General features: G+C 49.0%; 1 protein-coding gene across 3 annotated transcripts in view; it reads right to left on the reverse strand.

Annotated features, from left to right (window-relative positions):
* The window catches only part of LOC309843414 (aldehyde oxidase 2), an 80005-nt gene that overhangs the window by 41964 nt on the left and 20913 nt on the right, over window positions 1-17128 (reverse strand). For all 3 annotated transcript variants that reach the window (XM_082688919.1, XM_082688917.1, XM_082688918.1), the window contains 9 exons: window positions 13268-13419; window positions 11414-11507; window positions 9370-9479; window positions 7811-7995; window positions 7003-7180; window positions 5659-5751; window positions 4383-4552; window positions 3665-3779; window positions 2015-2137 (listed from right to left, as the gene is read on the reverse strand). In XM_082688919.1, the coding sequence (XP_082545045.1) occupies window positions 2015-2137; window positions 3665-3779; window positions 4383-4552; window positions 5659-5751; window positions 7003-7180; window positions 7811-7995; window positions 9370-9479; window positions 11414-11507; window positions 13268-13419 (1220 nt within the window). The remainder of the gene's footprint in view (window positions 1-2014; window positions 2138-3664; window positions 3780-4382; window positions 4553-5658; window positions 5752-7002; window positions 7181-7810; window positions 7996-9369; window positions 9480-11413; window positions 11508-13267; window positions 13420-17128) is intronic.

The following is a 17128-nucleotide window of genomic DNA, read 5'->3' on the forward strand; positions in this document are numbered from 1 at the left end:
TCCTCACGTTAGTTCCAGATGCAGAGACTGGGCCTTGAGAGCTTAAATACCTCTCTTAAAGTCATGCTGCAAATAAGAGACAGAAGCAGTGTTCAAGCCCCAGCTCAGCTTTCAGAAGCCTCTCGCCTGGTGAGGAATACTTGATTTCTCCAAGCAGCAGAAAGTGTGTACCAGATAGTGGACTTTCTCACTTTCTGCTACACCAAGATGTCAATGAATCACTGAGTTCATGGGGAAGCACGTTTATAGCTATACTGGAAATACGTCATGAGATCATGGAATCTTTAATATGTGCTTTACTTAGTGAGGTTTGAGTGTGTGCTAGGCAGGGTGCTAAGTGCTTTCCATGTATTATCTCATTTGGTCTTGTAACTACTGGATGAAGTGGCTATTATTATTACCTCCATTTTACAGGTGAAGAAACTGTGGCACCTTAACTAATGAAGGTGACATGGTTATCAGGTGTGCAGCCAGGGTTCAGATCTAGTGGTTTGGTTCTAGAACCTGTGCTTTTAGCCACTACCTCCACTGTCTCTCATATATACAGTCATTGAAATGAACAGATGGATGGATGAGTTAGTAAATATTGGTATATACGATTATTTTGTTATCTACTGTTGTTCACAAAAGAAATTTTTAGCTGACTCTGTTCAGTCCCATACTGAGAGAACACTAGATCTCTAACCATTCTGAGTCCCAGGATATTTCATGGTTTTTCTTCTGGGTGTCATTTCCTCTTGAGGAAATGAGATTAGAATTGAGATTTCAAAAACTGATATTAGAATCTGAGTACAACCCAGGGACAGAGAGTGAGTCAAGAAAAAGGTGTGAACTTCTTGTAAACTTGGCGAAATGGGAATTTGGAACAGAATTCATTTGGTTTAGAAAGATCAAGAAATATGAGCTTTTTAACACTTTGAATATTGAGCAAGTTGTACCTTTTAGGCACATTTTTAAAATGTCAAGTAATTCACTGGGCCTTTGAAAAAATTCTATTTTCTGTCATAAGTGCACAAATAAGAAAGCTTTTCTCAACTCAATTACTCTGAACTTGCCCTTTATTGAGTTAGAACCTACTAATCCCAGTCTATATCTGAATTTCCTATTCTAACTTCATTCTTTCTGCTTTGGAAATAGCATTCGCATTCCATCAGTTAGACCCAAAAATAAAGAGTGGAAATTTCTGTGGAATTCCATCGTGAAAGTCATTCTGTTTTTGGGCCCCACCTTGAATACATGATCGTTCTCAATATCCATTCTTCTCACCTTCCCCAATTTTTGGTGGTTATATAGTCAACCTGGCATAAAACCTACATTTCCCAGCTCCCCTTGCAGGTAGGCGTGGCATCTGGCTAGGTGTTAACCAATGAGATATGGGAAGTGTCTTTACAGGGAGGGGATATGCCTTTCTTCATCCTCTCACTCTCTCTGCTCTCTGGAACGTGGACTTAATGGCCAAAGCTTCTGCAGCTATTGTGGACCAAAGTGTGACCTGGAGTATAGAAACCAGGCAGCAACTAGATAGAAGAAGCCCAGATACCTCACATATAGAACCCCACATAAGCCCTGGACGGACCACTTCTAGATTTTCTGAATGTGAAAGAGAAAGAAACTTCAATTCTTGGTGTGTCTTTGTCCCCTCATTTCTTACAGCCAATGCTAATTTCAACTCATATGAGTAATACCTTCCAGAGAAAGCTGATTTTTCCAGAGCAAGTCAGTGGCAAGACAAAGTTAGAATTAGTCTTGCATTCAGAAATTTACCAAGGTGGGCACCTGGGTGGCTCAGTCAGTTAAGCATTTGCCTTCAGCTCAGGTCCTGATCTCAAGGAACAGGGATCCAGACCCTGCTCAGTGAGGAGTCTGCTTCTCCCTCTGCCCCTCCCCATGCAGGTGCTCTCACTCTCTCTCTCAAATGAATAAATAAAGCATTTAAAAAAATATAAAAAAGAAATTTACAAAGGTGCTTTTGATTCTACACCCTTACAGGAAGAAGCCAGCCAGCCCTGCTTACGCTGATGGTGAAGATCACAGGCTCCAGATCTTCATAGGTGATCTTTATCTTTTCAGCTGCGCTCTTTGCCTGTACATCGGTCTCTGCAACCACAGCACAGACGATGTGGCCCACGCAGAGCACCTGTGGAAGGTACGGGCACGAAGCAGGTAGAAGAATATCTGTAGGAACTGTCTTACTCACCCGTGGCTGGTGTCTTCATTCTCATTGTTTAGCAATAATAACCATACTGGAGGTCACATTCAGCCACATGTGCTTGGCTAACAAACATTTCAATTGAAAAATGAATTTAAATATTACAGATGATTCCACTGGCCATTTTACTCAATAAATGTCAGCCCCCGAGGGGGTGTGAGATTGGCTGTGACCTGAATCTGCTATGTCCTCTGTCAAGCTTGGTTCTCACGTGTCATCTTCATGATATCATTTATCATTTTAGAGTTTAAAGATAAGGAAAGTGTTTTTTGTGCAAAGTGATTCCTGTTAGGAGCTATACTGTGTCCCCTTCTTCTTCCCAAACTTGTATGTTGAAGCCCTGAATCTCCAATGTGGTGGTATTTGGAGACGGGGCCGCTAGAGGGGTAATTAAATGTAAGTGAGGTCGTCAGGGTGGCGCTCCAGTCCAATATGACGGATGTTCTTACAAGAAGAGAAAGGACACCAGGGAGGCTCACCCACAGACGAGGTCGTGTGGGGACACAGTGGGATGATGGCCGCCCACAAAGCAAGAAGAGAGGCCTCCCGAGGAACCAAACCTGCCAGTGCCTTGATCTCGAGGGATCAGCCACCAGAACTGTGAGAAAATAAATTTCTGTTTTTTTCCAAGTGACCCAGTCTCTGGTATTTTGTAATGGCCTCCCGAGCAGATAATACAGCTCTTAAGCAACACCTGACCTCTTGGTCTGGAGTGCAATCAAGAGAACAGTGATTCGTTTCATGGGTGAGGGAGAAACAGTCTGTGTGACTCACGGAGATGTGACGATACTAGCTAACCCTTACGGAGAGCCTTCAGGTGCCAAGCACTGTGGTAAGCTTTTCACATGCATTAACTCATTTAAATCTCACAACGACACCATGGGGTTGGTGCTATGATGAGTCCCATTTTACAGATAATGATACCCAAAGGCACACAGGTAGTGAAGGTAGAACAGCAACCAAGGTAGCCTGGTTCCAAAAGCAGGTATTCAGTGAAAGATTGTAGAATTGAATTAAAAGGTCAAGGAGAGCAAGAGCACTGTTATCAAAAATGGCGGGTGTAAGAGTCTGTGGGGGTGGGGTGTGTATGTGGGGTTGGTCCAGGAAGAGAGGAAGTCAGTATAAATAACGGAGTAGCTGTATTTCTTGTATTCTCCTTTCTAGTTCTTTCTAGGGTATTCTTTCCGGATACAGCCAGGTCCTACATTTATTCTTCAGACCAGGGTCAACTGAGCACACAGTGGGAAGGCTAGGACTCGCTTCTCTGCAATAAATGTCATTTTTACGATGTAATTGCTAAGCCTGCCTGAATAAAAATGTGAGGTGTAGAGAGGAGGTGTAAAAATTGGCACTTCTATCCCCCAATGGGTGGGGGTGGGGGGTGGCTGAAAACCAGCTGAGGGGGCACCTTGGTGGTTGTCTGCACAAAGTCGCCTGAAAAGGCACGTTCTCTACCTCATCTGCAGCCATCAGCTTGTCCTCCTCAGTCCCGTTGGTGCCTGGAATGTCCTCAGCTGTTACCACATCAACCACCCCCGGTAGTTCAAGGGCCTCAGATGAATCAATTGATCTGAAAAAAGATAAATATTTAAGAAATAGAAGTCAGCAAACTCTGAAGGCCCCAGACCTAAGGGAGGGATAGAATATTGTTGAAAATCAAAATATATAACCACTGGTCCAGCTTAGGTCCTGACCAATAACAGCTGACCTGCTTCAGGATCCAGGAGGCTCCCTGCTGGGTCAGGGTAACCCTTCAGCTGCTGGAGGGGAGCTGGAGTTGGGGCCCGTGTGGCTGTGGCAAGGGACCTTCTTCGGAAGTTTAGGACAGTGGGCATTTACCATTCAGAAATGCAGTATTTCGGGGTTTTATCACCAGCTGGGCATCGCACTATTCAGAGTTACTCCTGGGAGCCGTGCCTGGGGCTCCAGCAGAGAGCTGAAGAGTTGTGAGGTTAGAACAGAAGCAAGGAGCTCACAACCACTGTTTTTGTTCTCTCTTTTTAATGGTCATTTCCAGATCCCCGCCGCTCCTCCTCCTGGGGATGGTGACCTTTTCTTTATTCTTTCAATTTTAGGATCTCTGGGTTCAGGACACTGCGGAACAGGCATATTCTTCCGTGGGAAACTGCAGGTGTGCTTTAAAAAGTTTTTTGAAAGCTTCCCATTTACTTACATGATTTTTGCATGCGCTCTGGTGCTGGTCACCAAAACCATGAAAAGCTCTCTATCCACCATCGGAATGTCGTCACAAAATATGGCTTCACCTGTCGCATGTTTAAGACCTGAGAGGTGCATGACGGGGCGTCCCACTGGGTCTTGGAGGGCCTGGCGAGAATCCACACTCTGCAGACGGAGATGAGAGTTGCCCTGGGAAACTTGAATCTCCAGGAGTGTTCCGGCCAATTACCCAATTACCGACACTCCTGATTCAGGATTAAGAAATCAGTCACCCTCAGGCAAAAAGCCCTGGAGTGGGTCAGATGATAAATGTGACAATTTGATGATGTAACTAGACTGGGGAATTGTCCTGTCGGTTATGTCGGTTATGTCGCAATGCCGACCTTTTCGCAGCGTTGTGAAATAGGTGAAAGGGCGCCCTAGCTTTTCCTTCTGGCACCTTCTTTTTCCGAGTCCTTCCCCTGGACTTTTTCTGGAATGTGGAGGGTCTCCCTGTCTGCTTTCTTACCTTTCTCATGACCAAACTGTTCACAGCTGAAGTGATCATGATAATAAAGCCTAAAGTGATATAAATCCTGATGGTGAGGGACCAAAATCAAAGCCAAAAGCTTAAGGGCCAACTTGAATGGGGTCTGGGGTAGGGGAGAGGGGAGGAGAGCCAATGGCAGTAGAGTCCCCCTGGATCTACTTGCGGGCTGTCCCTGCAAGTGGCCCCAAAACATCACTGGGAGGATAAGGGAGATGGAGAAAGGGTTTGCTCTGGAACTCTTCTCAGGGACAATCTGTGTGTAGATGGGGTGGGGGGAGGGGCTGGGTGCTAACAGAGAATAATAGATACTTTCTAAATTGTCCTTCAAGGAGGGGGCGCGGTTCACGTACAGGCAGGGCTCTTGTTGCGCGGGCTGGAGATCAGACCTTGGCAATCAGGGCCGGAGGCTGACCCTTGCTACTGTCCTACTCCATCCTCCCCCCACACTTGGCTTGCGTGCTCTTCAAACAAATGCCCAAGGAACATCGGTCGGAGGAGATTATTGGTTATTAGTCAGGTGGTCAAACCATTCCAGGCTGGTTCAGCCTCAAGCATGTACAGTGGTAGCTCAGGCCTGATCCTAGATTCAGTGTCTCCCTGACTCGGCTCAAACAAAGGGCAACATACCAGCAAAAACAAGAAGGTCAGAATTAGAAATCCCAACTCTGACGTGCTTGCTTGGTTCACAGAGCTATAGCTTTTCTCTCAGTTTCTAGCTTTCTATTAAATTATACTCACTGACCTGGTACCTCTGCACTCCCTGCGGTCCTGTGATGGGGAAATCTTCTAGAGCACTTAGGAACTGGTCTGAAATTTCGGGATAATGATGACCGTCCTGAGAGACAATTCAAAACAATAAAGACGAACTGATTAGTCTGTGATTAAACTGGGCTTTGATGTGTGTGGAAATGACTCAGCTAAAGCATCTGAGAAATTACAAGGCCAGAGCAGCCCGGAGGACCGCCGGCCACAGCACCTCCCAGGATCTCCCTTTGTAGGAAGGCATCTTGCTCTCTTTCCCTTTCCACATAAGGAGGAACTGGACTGATCTCAGTCTGGTGCTCAAGTCACCCCGAGGCTGCAAAGGCCTGTCAGAGAGCTGAGTAAAAGCAGGAGAAGCAAGCAACTCGGGGTCTGGGCCAGCCAGCCCAGAATGAGCTGGAGTTCACCGTACACAAAAGAGCCTACTCCTGCTGGCTTTTCTCAGCAACGCGGCAGTGAAACTGGGAAGGCGCTCGGGTTTCTGAAACATACCAAGTGTCTTGACTCGGAAATGAATGGCAGCGATGATTGCCCTGGTGAATGTGGCTGGTGGGGGTCTACCTCTGAGTACACGGAAATGGAACACTGTGGGCGATGTGAGGAGCGTCGGGTGGGGTGTGGTTGGAAACGGGGGTACAGCATAGGGTGAGAGTTATATTCAGAGGGAAGGAAAGAGAGAGTGCTTAACTTACTCCAGAAGCTTCCAATCAGAAATTCTAGAAAGCAGCCACTTAAATAGTTGCATACAAATAAATTTTCATATTTTTTTGAAAAATAACATTTTATCTGACATTTTATATTGAATATAAACCTTCAGAAGAGACAAACCTAATCTCTAATGCCATGAAGCAGATCGGAGGTTGCCTGGGGACAGGACTGGAAGGATTGACTACCAAGGAGGCAAAAGGTAGTTTTGGGGGTGATGAAAATGCTCTATACCCTGTTTGAGAAGGCTATGTGGGTTTGCACATTTGTTAAAACTCACTGAGTTTAAATAGGTGCATTGTATTATATGTTATTATACTTCAGTAAAGCTGAGTTGAAAAGAAAAAGCAATTGTCCACTCTAGGCAGGGTGCCGTGATGCTGTGTTGCTCAGGGCATGCAGCGAATGTCTGTGAAATGCAGACGGCCTGGTGTGCTGGCCCTTAGATAGTCGCCCTCCAGGGCTGAATGCCCGAAGGAGGGATGGCTGGGAACGGACAAGGCCTGACTCAGAGCAGGTGACGGGTAGTGGCCCGGGCTGCCCACAAGACAGGTTGCAAAAAGAGCGGAAAAGCTGAGGCTTTTGGCTCCAAGGAGGACAAGAACGCCAGAGCACTTACAGCCATGAACTTCGCCAGCTTCTTCAGTGCCTGCAGAACTTCCAGGTAGAATTTGAAGAAGAAACTGACCACCAGCGACCTCTTGAATTCCACTTTCCCCCCTGGAGCCCAGCCTGGGAGGGAGACTTCTTCCAGAAGCAGCCGGCAGGCTTCCTCCAGCATCAGCTCATTCCAGGGCCTGGGGGGGTTGGAGGCAGGTTTCAGTTGCACAGCATGCACTAGATATGGGACAGCGACAATTTAGAGAACCCCAGGTCTTCTTTTGTGAGTCGGAAGGGAACTTAGAAATCACCTAACCAAGTCCTTCAAGAAAATGCATCACTGAGGGACCGGAGAGTCATGGCAGAGTGAGGATAGGACCGTTTCACTGCGACATGAACCAAGCACGTCTGAGGGCCAGACCATGCTGGGACCAGGCATTACACAAACAGCCCATTGGGGACAATTCCATTAGGAACTGGACAAGCCTTTATTGAGGAAGAAATTGCGTGGACCCAAGCGGCAGCCATCAGTGCCCTTGGACACCGGCTGGTGTGGGTTTGCTGGATGCTGGTGTGTGTGTGAGGGCTGCCGCTGAATGTGGTCCCAGGCCAGTTTTGTTATATCCCTCACCCAAGGAGTGGTCCCTCGCTATTCAAAGTCAAGTGAGGTTTGATTTATTAGCAAAATTACCAAGAGAACAGGCAGTGGCTCTACAGATAGGAGTTTGCATCTTCCCAGGGCTGTTAACAACATCGACCAGAACCAGGTTTCCGCCTTTTTTTAAAAAATTAAGTTTCACCTTTGGGGTACAGAGTTTGCTGCTTACCTCCCCACGAGCTGCTGGCAGGATTTCTGTGCGCTGATTGTCGTGGCCCCAACCCCTCCATAGGAGATGCTCAGGTCCTCAATGGTGTCTGTGCCTTCCCTGAGGAGGACTCGCATGCCAGCATTCACATCGGCTAAGGCATTTTGCTGGCACTGAGCCTGTCGGAAGGCTGACACAAATTCCCACTGCCGAGACAAGAACCATTTGGGGTCATTTGACATGTCAAAACTAAGAGCATGGTTTCTGCTTTTTGGTGCCACTAGTTCATCGCTTAGACTCAACCCAAGGGAACACTAAAGTCATTTGGCACAATCAGAGGACAAGTTGGGAACCACCAAAGGCTCAGCCCCAGTGCCTGATACCCCTGAGGAACGGGGATCACTGTACACTTTTCCTGAGGCCAAGATGCCGGGATCATGTCCGTGTGCTCTGTTTCCAGGGGTTCTTCCCTCTAGTCTCCAGATGCTTCTGTATTCCTGAGGATGGAGGTGCCTCCCAGCACAGGCTCTTTCAAATGCAATTTGCTTACAGTGTGAAAGAGACCCACCACGGCTCTCCGTTTGTAGAAATGACTATGTTTCCACTTTGCAAAATTCACAAAGGAGTCAACTAGAACTTTCTAACAGTGGACTAGGGAATCTTGTATCAGGAACAAGAGTCAGGAGGGTGACGTCTGCCCCACTGGGCTCTTTGGGACGGTGACTGTGTGTGTTGTGACGCAGAGTTAGTGGCGATGACCTGTGTCTCAAGTGTGTTTCCATCTGGGGGGCCGCGGAGGGCGCTGTGTTAGAGTCAGCCTGGTTTTCTGTCTGGGGACTTTACTCAGATGCCCATTTGACTAGAACACGTCTCAAAGTTTCCACTGCCAAGGAAAAATAAATGAAGGTGACACATTGGCTGAAAACATGACTTAATATAAGACTTCCTGTGTAGCCAAGCTAACGCCTGGCTTTTGATCAGTGTGTGTGTGTGTGTGTGTGTGTGTGTGTGTGTGTGTGTTGAATTGCCTCTCTCTGGGAAGACTGTCCTCTTGGAGTCAGGTACAGTTTTGGGGAGAGACACAGAACATGGAGTGAGGACAGAGGACCCATGCCACAGCCAGCTGGGTGGTCACGTCAACCCCAGACAGCCTGTGTTAGCAAACATCTGGAGGCCCTTCTGTTCCTAGGAGCTGTTGGACTTAGTTGGAGGGGGAGTTGGGGAGGCCCAGCCCCGGCGTCCGCCTCTTTGTGGGTCAGGCAGAGAGGCTCATTCCATAGCCGGGAAGCTTTAATTTCCGCCTCCCAGAGTCGATCTGTAGACACAAAGGGGTGTGGAAGCACCAGTGCCTGCCCTCACGGGCCCCACCCCACAGCTGAAACAACAGCCCCAAACCCACAGCCCAGAGCTGCTTGCCCAAGGGTGTCTGAGGGCTTTGGCGCTGGGCCAAAGTGAACAGGAAACAGGTTTTTGGGGCTGAGTTATTTTCCTTCCATCTGTTTGCAGATTTCTAACGATGACTGCATTCAGTTATGAAAAGGGAAAAAACAACTCTCAAACGCCACCAGCAGAATTCTTACCTTTTGAGAGTGAGGGATGTACACAGATTCCAAAATTTCCTCCGGCTTAAGGTCTGCACTTGCCAACCCGGCAAGAAAATGTTCATTTAGAGGAATCTGCCGTGTACCTTCTGTTGAAGAAAATGATACTTCTTTTCAGCTGCAACAAGGAATGCCTGAGTATTCTGTACTCTGATAAGTCAGTGGCAAAGCAGAGAAGGTCACCTTCCTCTGCCCCAAGTGAGGCAGCAGTCCGTGTGCACGACAGTCCGGGGCTCCCTCATTCCCCTGCCCAGGGAGGGAGGCAGTGGCTGCTCTGCACTCGTGTGTCCTGTGAGCTGGGGCTCCGGCCCCCTCCCAGGCCAGTCAGGCAGAGGCTGGTTGACTAACTGAACTGGTTCAGCGCCGTGACCAAGGGAAGGCCTTAGCTTCCGCAGAAACAGGGTCATCTCCACTACTGGCAGAGCTCAAATCTTTGCATTTGCTTTTTGTTCTTGCTGCTGCTGCTGCTGGATACCTACACTCTTAAAATTAATTCACAAAACCCCCTTTCTGCCCAACTGTTACAATGTGGCAGTCAGAGCCATACCCCCTGTTATAAAAGTGGTTTGTGGCTCCACAGCGGTGGGCACAGCGGTGGGTTCTGTCCCTGACAAAAGCAGTGAGATGTTGCTTGGAATGTAGGGTGGTCCCGAAGGAGGCAGGGGTGCCCAAAGGAGCCCCTGCTGACCCTTCCTGGCCTGTCCTGCTGCTGGGTCGGATAGCTCATCCACCAGACTTGCCAGAGCTGGGCTGCGTTCAGGGTGGACGTGGCTTGGGCAAATCTGGAAAATGGAGACCTTAAGCCAAAGGCAATGACCAGCCCCCCAGTAGAAGAACGCTGCCAGTACGAGTACTACGCGTACTACTACCTCCTACGAGTCCTACGACTACTAATGCACAGAGGGCTCTGCATGGAGCCCTGTTGTCTTTGCTCTCCTGATGCTCCAGAGTCTTCGCTTCGTCTTTCCTAGTCTTTGGGGGTCAGGCTGGGTTTGTCTTGGGCACAGGCGGGGAGGACTCAGGAGAATGGCTGACAGGGCAGGGCCAGGGGCAGGCCTCTTGGGTCCTCCCTCCTGGGCGGGCCCCATGCCAAGCTGAATAGGGGCACGAGAGCTTTTCCTCTACCTCCCCCCACTTAGGGATGGGCTCATATTATGGCCAACAAACCCCTTTGGGAGGGTTACAGTCGCCTGTGATATAATCCCGGGTCAGACACACCCCCAAAGTTCATGTGGGGAGCCGACTGATAGCTTCCCTGCACGCCGTCGCCAAAAGACTGGCAGGCCGAGTGGGTGGGCAGAAGGAGAGGGCGTCTGATGGGTTGTCGGGGAGGGGCGGGGCGGAGTGACCACAGGGAGAAGCAGAGGCCTCCGGGAGGCAGCCTGTTGCAGACAGTGGTCCCCACTCCGTGTCTGTCTCTGCAGGTGACCTCAGCTGGGCAGCTGGATGGACGAGCCAGGCTGTGCCCAAGCTGAGGCACAGCCGGGTGCACAGCGCCCAGTGAAGGGGCATGTGGCCATCCCTGGAGAAGCGGCAGCACAGAGGGAGAGGAACGTTTCCAGGAGACCGGGGTAGTTTTGCATGTAACGGTCCCACGGGAATGGTGCTTCCCGCCAGCATGCAAACTTAGTCACTCCCTTCCTCCTGTCCCCAGAGGGCCTGTGGTGTGGGCAGTGTGTCCTCCCTGGACTCTGGCTTCACACCCAGCACCTGAGCCGGGTGCGCATGAAGAGGAGGAGGGAGTAGTCCTCAGGCAGCAGACAGCCTTCCGCTCGGTTGTCACACGCCACCACGGCTGTCACAGGCTGGGTTGTCACAGGCTGTGGTGGGGCGGGTGTGGCGTGGGTGTGCGTGTGGAGCCAGCAGGAGGCACCAGCCGCTCCCTAGCCTCCGTGTGCTTTCTTCCAGAGCCCGAGTTCCCCGCGCTGGATCAAGAGCCAGAAACCAGGGCTTTCACTTATAGCCGTTCCCTAAAAAGACAGAAAGTCCTAGGCCCAGTTCAGAAAGTTCTGGGCTAGCTTACCTTCTGATATCACATTGAGGGTAGCATTGCCTACAGCCAAAACTGGATTCAGATCCGAATAGCAGTGCCGACTTATAATGTGTCCCCCTAAGGACTAAGAAGAGATAGTTAGAGCCTTGGTCATTCTATCCCTCAGATCCTATGCCCCACAAGCACCTGCTTAAGTTCCTCTCGCAGTGAAAGTGTCCCAAGGAGTCTTGGTCTTGTTTGCAGAGGGGCTCCTTTCCGACCATCTGGGGGGCCACTCCCACCCACTTTTTTGGATGGGGAAAGGAGCGGGCGGTAACTATCACCCACACAGCATTCCGTCCGTTCTACCCCTTCACACACACTCACTCACTTCTCTCAACAGCCCAGTGCAACTGATGCCATTATCCCACTTTTCAGATGAAGACGCTGGGCACAGAGGAGTTATGAAAGTTGAGCCCCGTCTCCCAGCGAGGAAGGGGCAGGACTGAGATTCAAAGCCAAGTGGCCCATTGGGAACCACCCCCTGTTCAGCCTTGGCTGCAGCACAGGTGGCTGGGATACTGGCTACAGAGCTGCTGTCCCGCGTCTAACACTGCCTCCGTCAAGGCCAGACCTCCCGTGGCTGTGCTGGGGCCCTGGGCTCCCACACCAATGAGGGAGAGTGGCCCTTTTCCTCTTCTGGGATCTGGCTGAGTCTACAGCCTCTCAGAACTTGGGAGAGAAATGACTGGCCATTCAACTTAATACTCTCCTCCCCACACAGTGATGGTGCTTCCTGTGACCACCTTGGGTGGCTGCAGTCTGTGCAGGACCATCAGGTGAGGATAGGGAACCCCACTCCTCTAGGAACAGCTTGAAGTTCAAGTATCTTGTTTCCATGGAGCTGAATTTACCTCCCTGGGTTTTCCCTATCAGGCATACTTCTACCCTCTGTGGCTATACGAAGTGAATCACATCTATCCTCGTGAGTCGGTACGTATTTGAAGGCAGCGCTCGCCATCCCTCTGGCTGTCCCAGTCCCCACCATTCCTCTTTCTGATGTGGTTTGCAGCCCTGCACTCTCCTGCCATCATCTCCTCACCAGGCTGCAAGGTGTTACTCCGAGTTCTTGGCAGGAGGAATCCCTGGAAGAGCTTTTTCAAAGGAAAAAGCTTCCTTGGTACCCCATATCCCAAGGATTTCTCACCTACCATTTGGAGGTATGGAGCAGAGGGAACACGCCTATTTTGAAAACCCATGTCTCTTCTGTTTCTTCTGAGGTCAGAAACAGCCAGACTTCAAAGTGTGACTCTCAGATCTGAGCATTATTCTCCAGCTATGGTCTGAACAGTATGGAGTAGAGAAGGCTACCCTCCTTATTTTAGGTATAATACTTCTGTTAATGCAGCCTTAAACTAAATTAGGTTCTTTGACAGTCTTATGAAATTAGCAAAATTATGACTTCCTTTCCCTACTTGCATTGTTATTTGGCTATTATAGTGAATTTGACTTAGAATCCTCTTTTAAATATATTTTTAAATGTTTGTTAAATTTTAAGTGTTTGTTTATTGTGCCTGTTGCTTCAGTCTGCTAGACCTTTTTGCATACTGATTTTGCCAGTGCTTATTTCAAAACTGCAGCTGAGATTAAGAAATAGGTGCAGGTGCACCTGGGTGGCTCAATGGGTTAAAGCCTCTGCCTTTGGCTCAGGTCCTGATCCCAGGGTCCTGGGATAGAGCCCCACATCGGGCTCTCTGCTCAGCAGGGAACCTGCTTCCTCCTCTCTCTCTCTGCCTGCCTCTCTGCCTACTTGTGATTGTCTGTTGAGTAAATAAATAAAATCTTAAAAAAAAAAAAAGAAAGAAAGAGGTGCAGTGTGTGTGACGAGTGGCCCCCAGAACATACTGCCATATTCCGGATCTGCTGGCCCGCCAGAGTCTTCAGCTGCTTCAGGAGGGCTCGGTATGTCTGAGTTTTCTCCTCTGGAAGCTCGGAAACTCGCTCAGCCAAGATGTCTTTCACTTGGGCCAGACTGCAGCCAGCACCTATCGTCAGTCCTAGGAAGCAGGTTGTTTTTACAGGTGACGTGGGAGGAGCCATCGTGGCGCCAGTGCTCTCGTGTGCAGCCGGCACGCTGGCTCTCTTCACCGGCTGCACAGAGCATCACTGGGAACCTACAATAGCCCAGATACCCTCACTCCCAGATCAATTCAGTCAGAATTTCTGGACACAGGGCTTTTTCGAAAGCTCCCCAGGTAGTGCTGTGCAGCTAGGAGGAACCCCTGGGCTGGTCTGTACTCTTCTTTAGACAAATATAAGGAAACAGGCGAGAAAGAAGGAATGACAGCAACAACTAGCAGGGGGCAGACCCTACCAGGACTTTCCCCATCCTGAGCACAGTGAAACAATGCAAAGCTGTTTGTGACTAAGGGGAAGAAATCTGATGGCATTAAAGTAATGACAAGGGACTTTCAGTCACCTAGATCACTCTATATAACTGATAATGCTTTGCCGCGGATTTGCACCCCTGCGGGCAGTGCTGCTGCTCAACAACCCTGACCAGCAGTTCCACGAGGGCATGGCCAATCCAAATGAACGCAGCTCCCGGAGGGGCGTCCCCAGATATTGTGTTGGGTGTTGTTGGGAGTCCCCAGGGAGTGGCCGGGAAGTGGGAGCAATGGGAGAGCAACCAAGAAGACTGCTTGTTCGTATCGGCAGGCCACTATACCAGCTCTGGGTTTTCCCTACAACAGGGAAGACACAGGTTCAGATCAGTCTTTGAAAGTGAAGAAGTCACCCAAACCATCAGGAGATCACTTCTCTGGCCTTTTAAAACGACTCCTTGACTTCCCCGGGTTTGTGGGAGGAACGGCTTTTGCACATACAGTCTGATTTGACATCACTTCCAGGGCTGGGTTCTAACTTTAGTTAGTCTGTTTTCAGCAGGTCGCAGGCTAGGCTTTGATTTTTCTCTTGTGGATTAACCTTTGAAGAGACGGTTTTACTCTCCCACATAGCTTTATCTTTTATCAATATTAAAAATGTAGTTGGCACAATACCTCTTCCACCCCTGCCAGCGCACCCACCTAACACATTACACACCTGCAGTTTCAGTCATCATAGCTAACCTCAGTGATCAGGGAAACCACTATCTGTTCCTTATTATCCTTATAGGAAGCAGATCTTGCCTAAAGAACTCAACTTCTCCCTCCCCCTGGAATGTCTCAGCCTAGAGCCCGCACCCTGTTGCTGCTCAGTGTTTGATGAAAGGCGCTCCGGAACGTGGGAACCCATCCCAGACCTCTCAGCGACGGCTCTTCGCTTTCTATCACCACAGGGTCCATTGGAGCTTGGTCTTTAATTCTGCAAAAATCCATACTTTTCTCTCCCGAGCAGTGGGAAGTCCAAACTTGTTTCCTGCCATGCATTCCCTCCTACCCCATAGACCCAGAGCCTTATTAGTAGGGAAGAAGTCAGAAATAAAAAGATGCTTTTGTTGTTGTTATTGGTGGCATTATTATTATTTTAAGGTCAGAAGCATTGTTCAGACCAGCATGACCATCTCGTATTTGACACAGGTAAGACAGGGCAGTGCAGCCCCGGGAGGGAGTGAAAGGCTGGCTATCTACTCTGCTCTATTTCGGTTACTTCGTGCTAGGCTTGACATGACTGTACTGAGAAAACTCTGTTTACTGTATTTCTATTCATGTTTTATTCCATCTTTGGTCAAAAAAGCTAGCCTGTATTTCAATAGAATTGGAAAGAGCTCCAACTTTGTTTATTCTCAGAATGTGGGTTTTGTTATAACTTCATGTTTTTCGGAGTGCAGGGGTCTATGGGATGAAGAGGTACGGACTTTCTGGAGCACTTATTGTATTAAAGATTTTGAGAGGAAAACCTGTATACCGAATCAGACATGTATGTGGTTTGGATCAGCATGCACAATTTACACAAACATAAGCCTTCACAGAAATTTATTTCCCATGGGGGTGTGTCCTGGGAGGGGGAAACACACAATTTGGCTCCAATGTGCCTCTCCCCCACCAATGTTGGCATTCTTCTGGGCCTTAGGAAATATTGGGGAATCTTGGGAAAAGTTCTTGGAGGAACATTCTGCCACTAGAGGGTGCTCACACTTTAATTTTAAGAGGGCCTGAGGAAGGCATATTGGCTTCCTCAGAGGTCAGAATCTGGCTCTACTTTGTTTGTAGATCCAAACTGAGCAGTCCATTCCAACAACAAACTGGGCAGGCCACAGAGTGGGCCTGGGAGATGGGGAAAAGCTCATCAAGTGAGGAAAAGAGTTCTCAACTGGAAATGGGAGATGTGTGGCTTGGTGTCCTGGCCACCGGCCGATTTGGGGGAACTTAGGCAAGCCTACTCTCCTTTTGCAACTTGGCTCCCTCATGAAGAATTCCTAAGAATGAGGGATTTGGGTAACTCCGAGGAATCTGAATCGTGTTCTGAAGGTCCTCTCAGGCACAGACATAAGGGGGCTCAGTGACAGGGGGATGGTGAAGAGTCTCCCCTTTCCTCTGAACAGAGCAGCTTATTTTCATTTATTTATTCTGTTTAAGATTTTTTTTTGAGGACAGGGTTGGGGAGCTAGAGAAGTCCGAGAACTGGGCTAAATGATAGCCAGGGTGAAGATAAAGGAAGAGTTCTCCTGCCTTAACTTCCTCCCTATTCTGGTTACCTCCGCTGCCCATCCACTCCCCATCCACCCGTCCTGTCCCCGCCTCTTCTCCTCCTCCTGCTCTCACCAAGATTGCCCCCCAAGTTGAAGCACATTCCTTTCATTTTCCCAGGGACATGCGGATGTGCTATGGGAGTCGTCCGGAGGCCGGACCTGTAAAGCTGCAGTGCGGGGCGGGATGAGGACGGGTCCCTTCCCTTGCAAATGGGTGGGAGATGCCCGGAGAGGCACGCTTGCTGGTCTGCTGGGCGGCCTGAGTTTGGCTGATGACAGTCAGGAGCCAGGAGGGTAGGACCCCTGGATGGCAACGATACAGCAAGGGGGGGTCCCCTCCCCTTCCTCCTACGGACTCCCACAAGTACACAATGGCCTACAAGTCAGACTTAGCTTTCTGTTCAGTCTGCCTCCTTGCTGCCTAAGTTAATAAAGTCATCAATACCACTGCATCCCAAATTCAGGTTCCTGACCCACTCATTCATTTATTTTTTTCCCAATAATTCATTCGTCAGTCATTGAAACGAGCGCTTATATGCATGTATCGTACTATATGCATGAGGTCACATGCTAGGAGCTCCGGGGGGTGAGGAAAGGAGTAAAATAAGGTTCCTTTTGTCAAAGGGTTTGCCGTGCAAAGTCTTGCAGGTTTTCTGTCTACTTTGTGAGTACCCGCCTTGCCTGATGTAGTAGCATTTGCATGGAGCGGGCCCTTAAGAATGTTGTAAGTGACTGGGGTGTTTGCCTGGGCAGGTCTTTGTCTCATTTTACCTCTCGCTGTTGTCCGCATGAAATAAGTAGCATTCGAGGGCCAGACAATATTTCTTCTACTTTCTCCTTGCAAACATCCTCCCTCCTAGAAACTATCAACCGATGGATAGCACTAGTCCCTTGCTGTCTTCCCATCAAAATTGCACTGCAAATTTATTGTCTTTAGGTCACCATGGCATTTTATAGGCAAGAATCCTGCAGGTGACTATAAGGTCTTGAATGATATCATCTGAATACTTCATATTCTGGGCAAAGCTTTTGATAGTAAGGTTTTATGGCGGGGATGTTATATCACATCAGAGAAA

This window comes from Mustela nivalis (genome assembly GCF_964662115.1).
Source record: "Mustela nivalis genome assembly, chromosome: 11".
NCBI lineage: Eukaryota > Metazoa > Chordata > Mammalia > Carnivora > Mustelidae > Mustela > Mustela nivalis.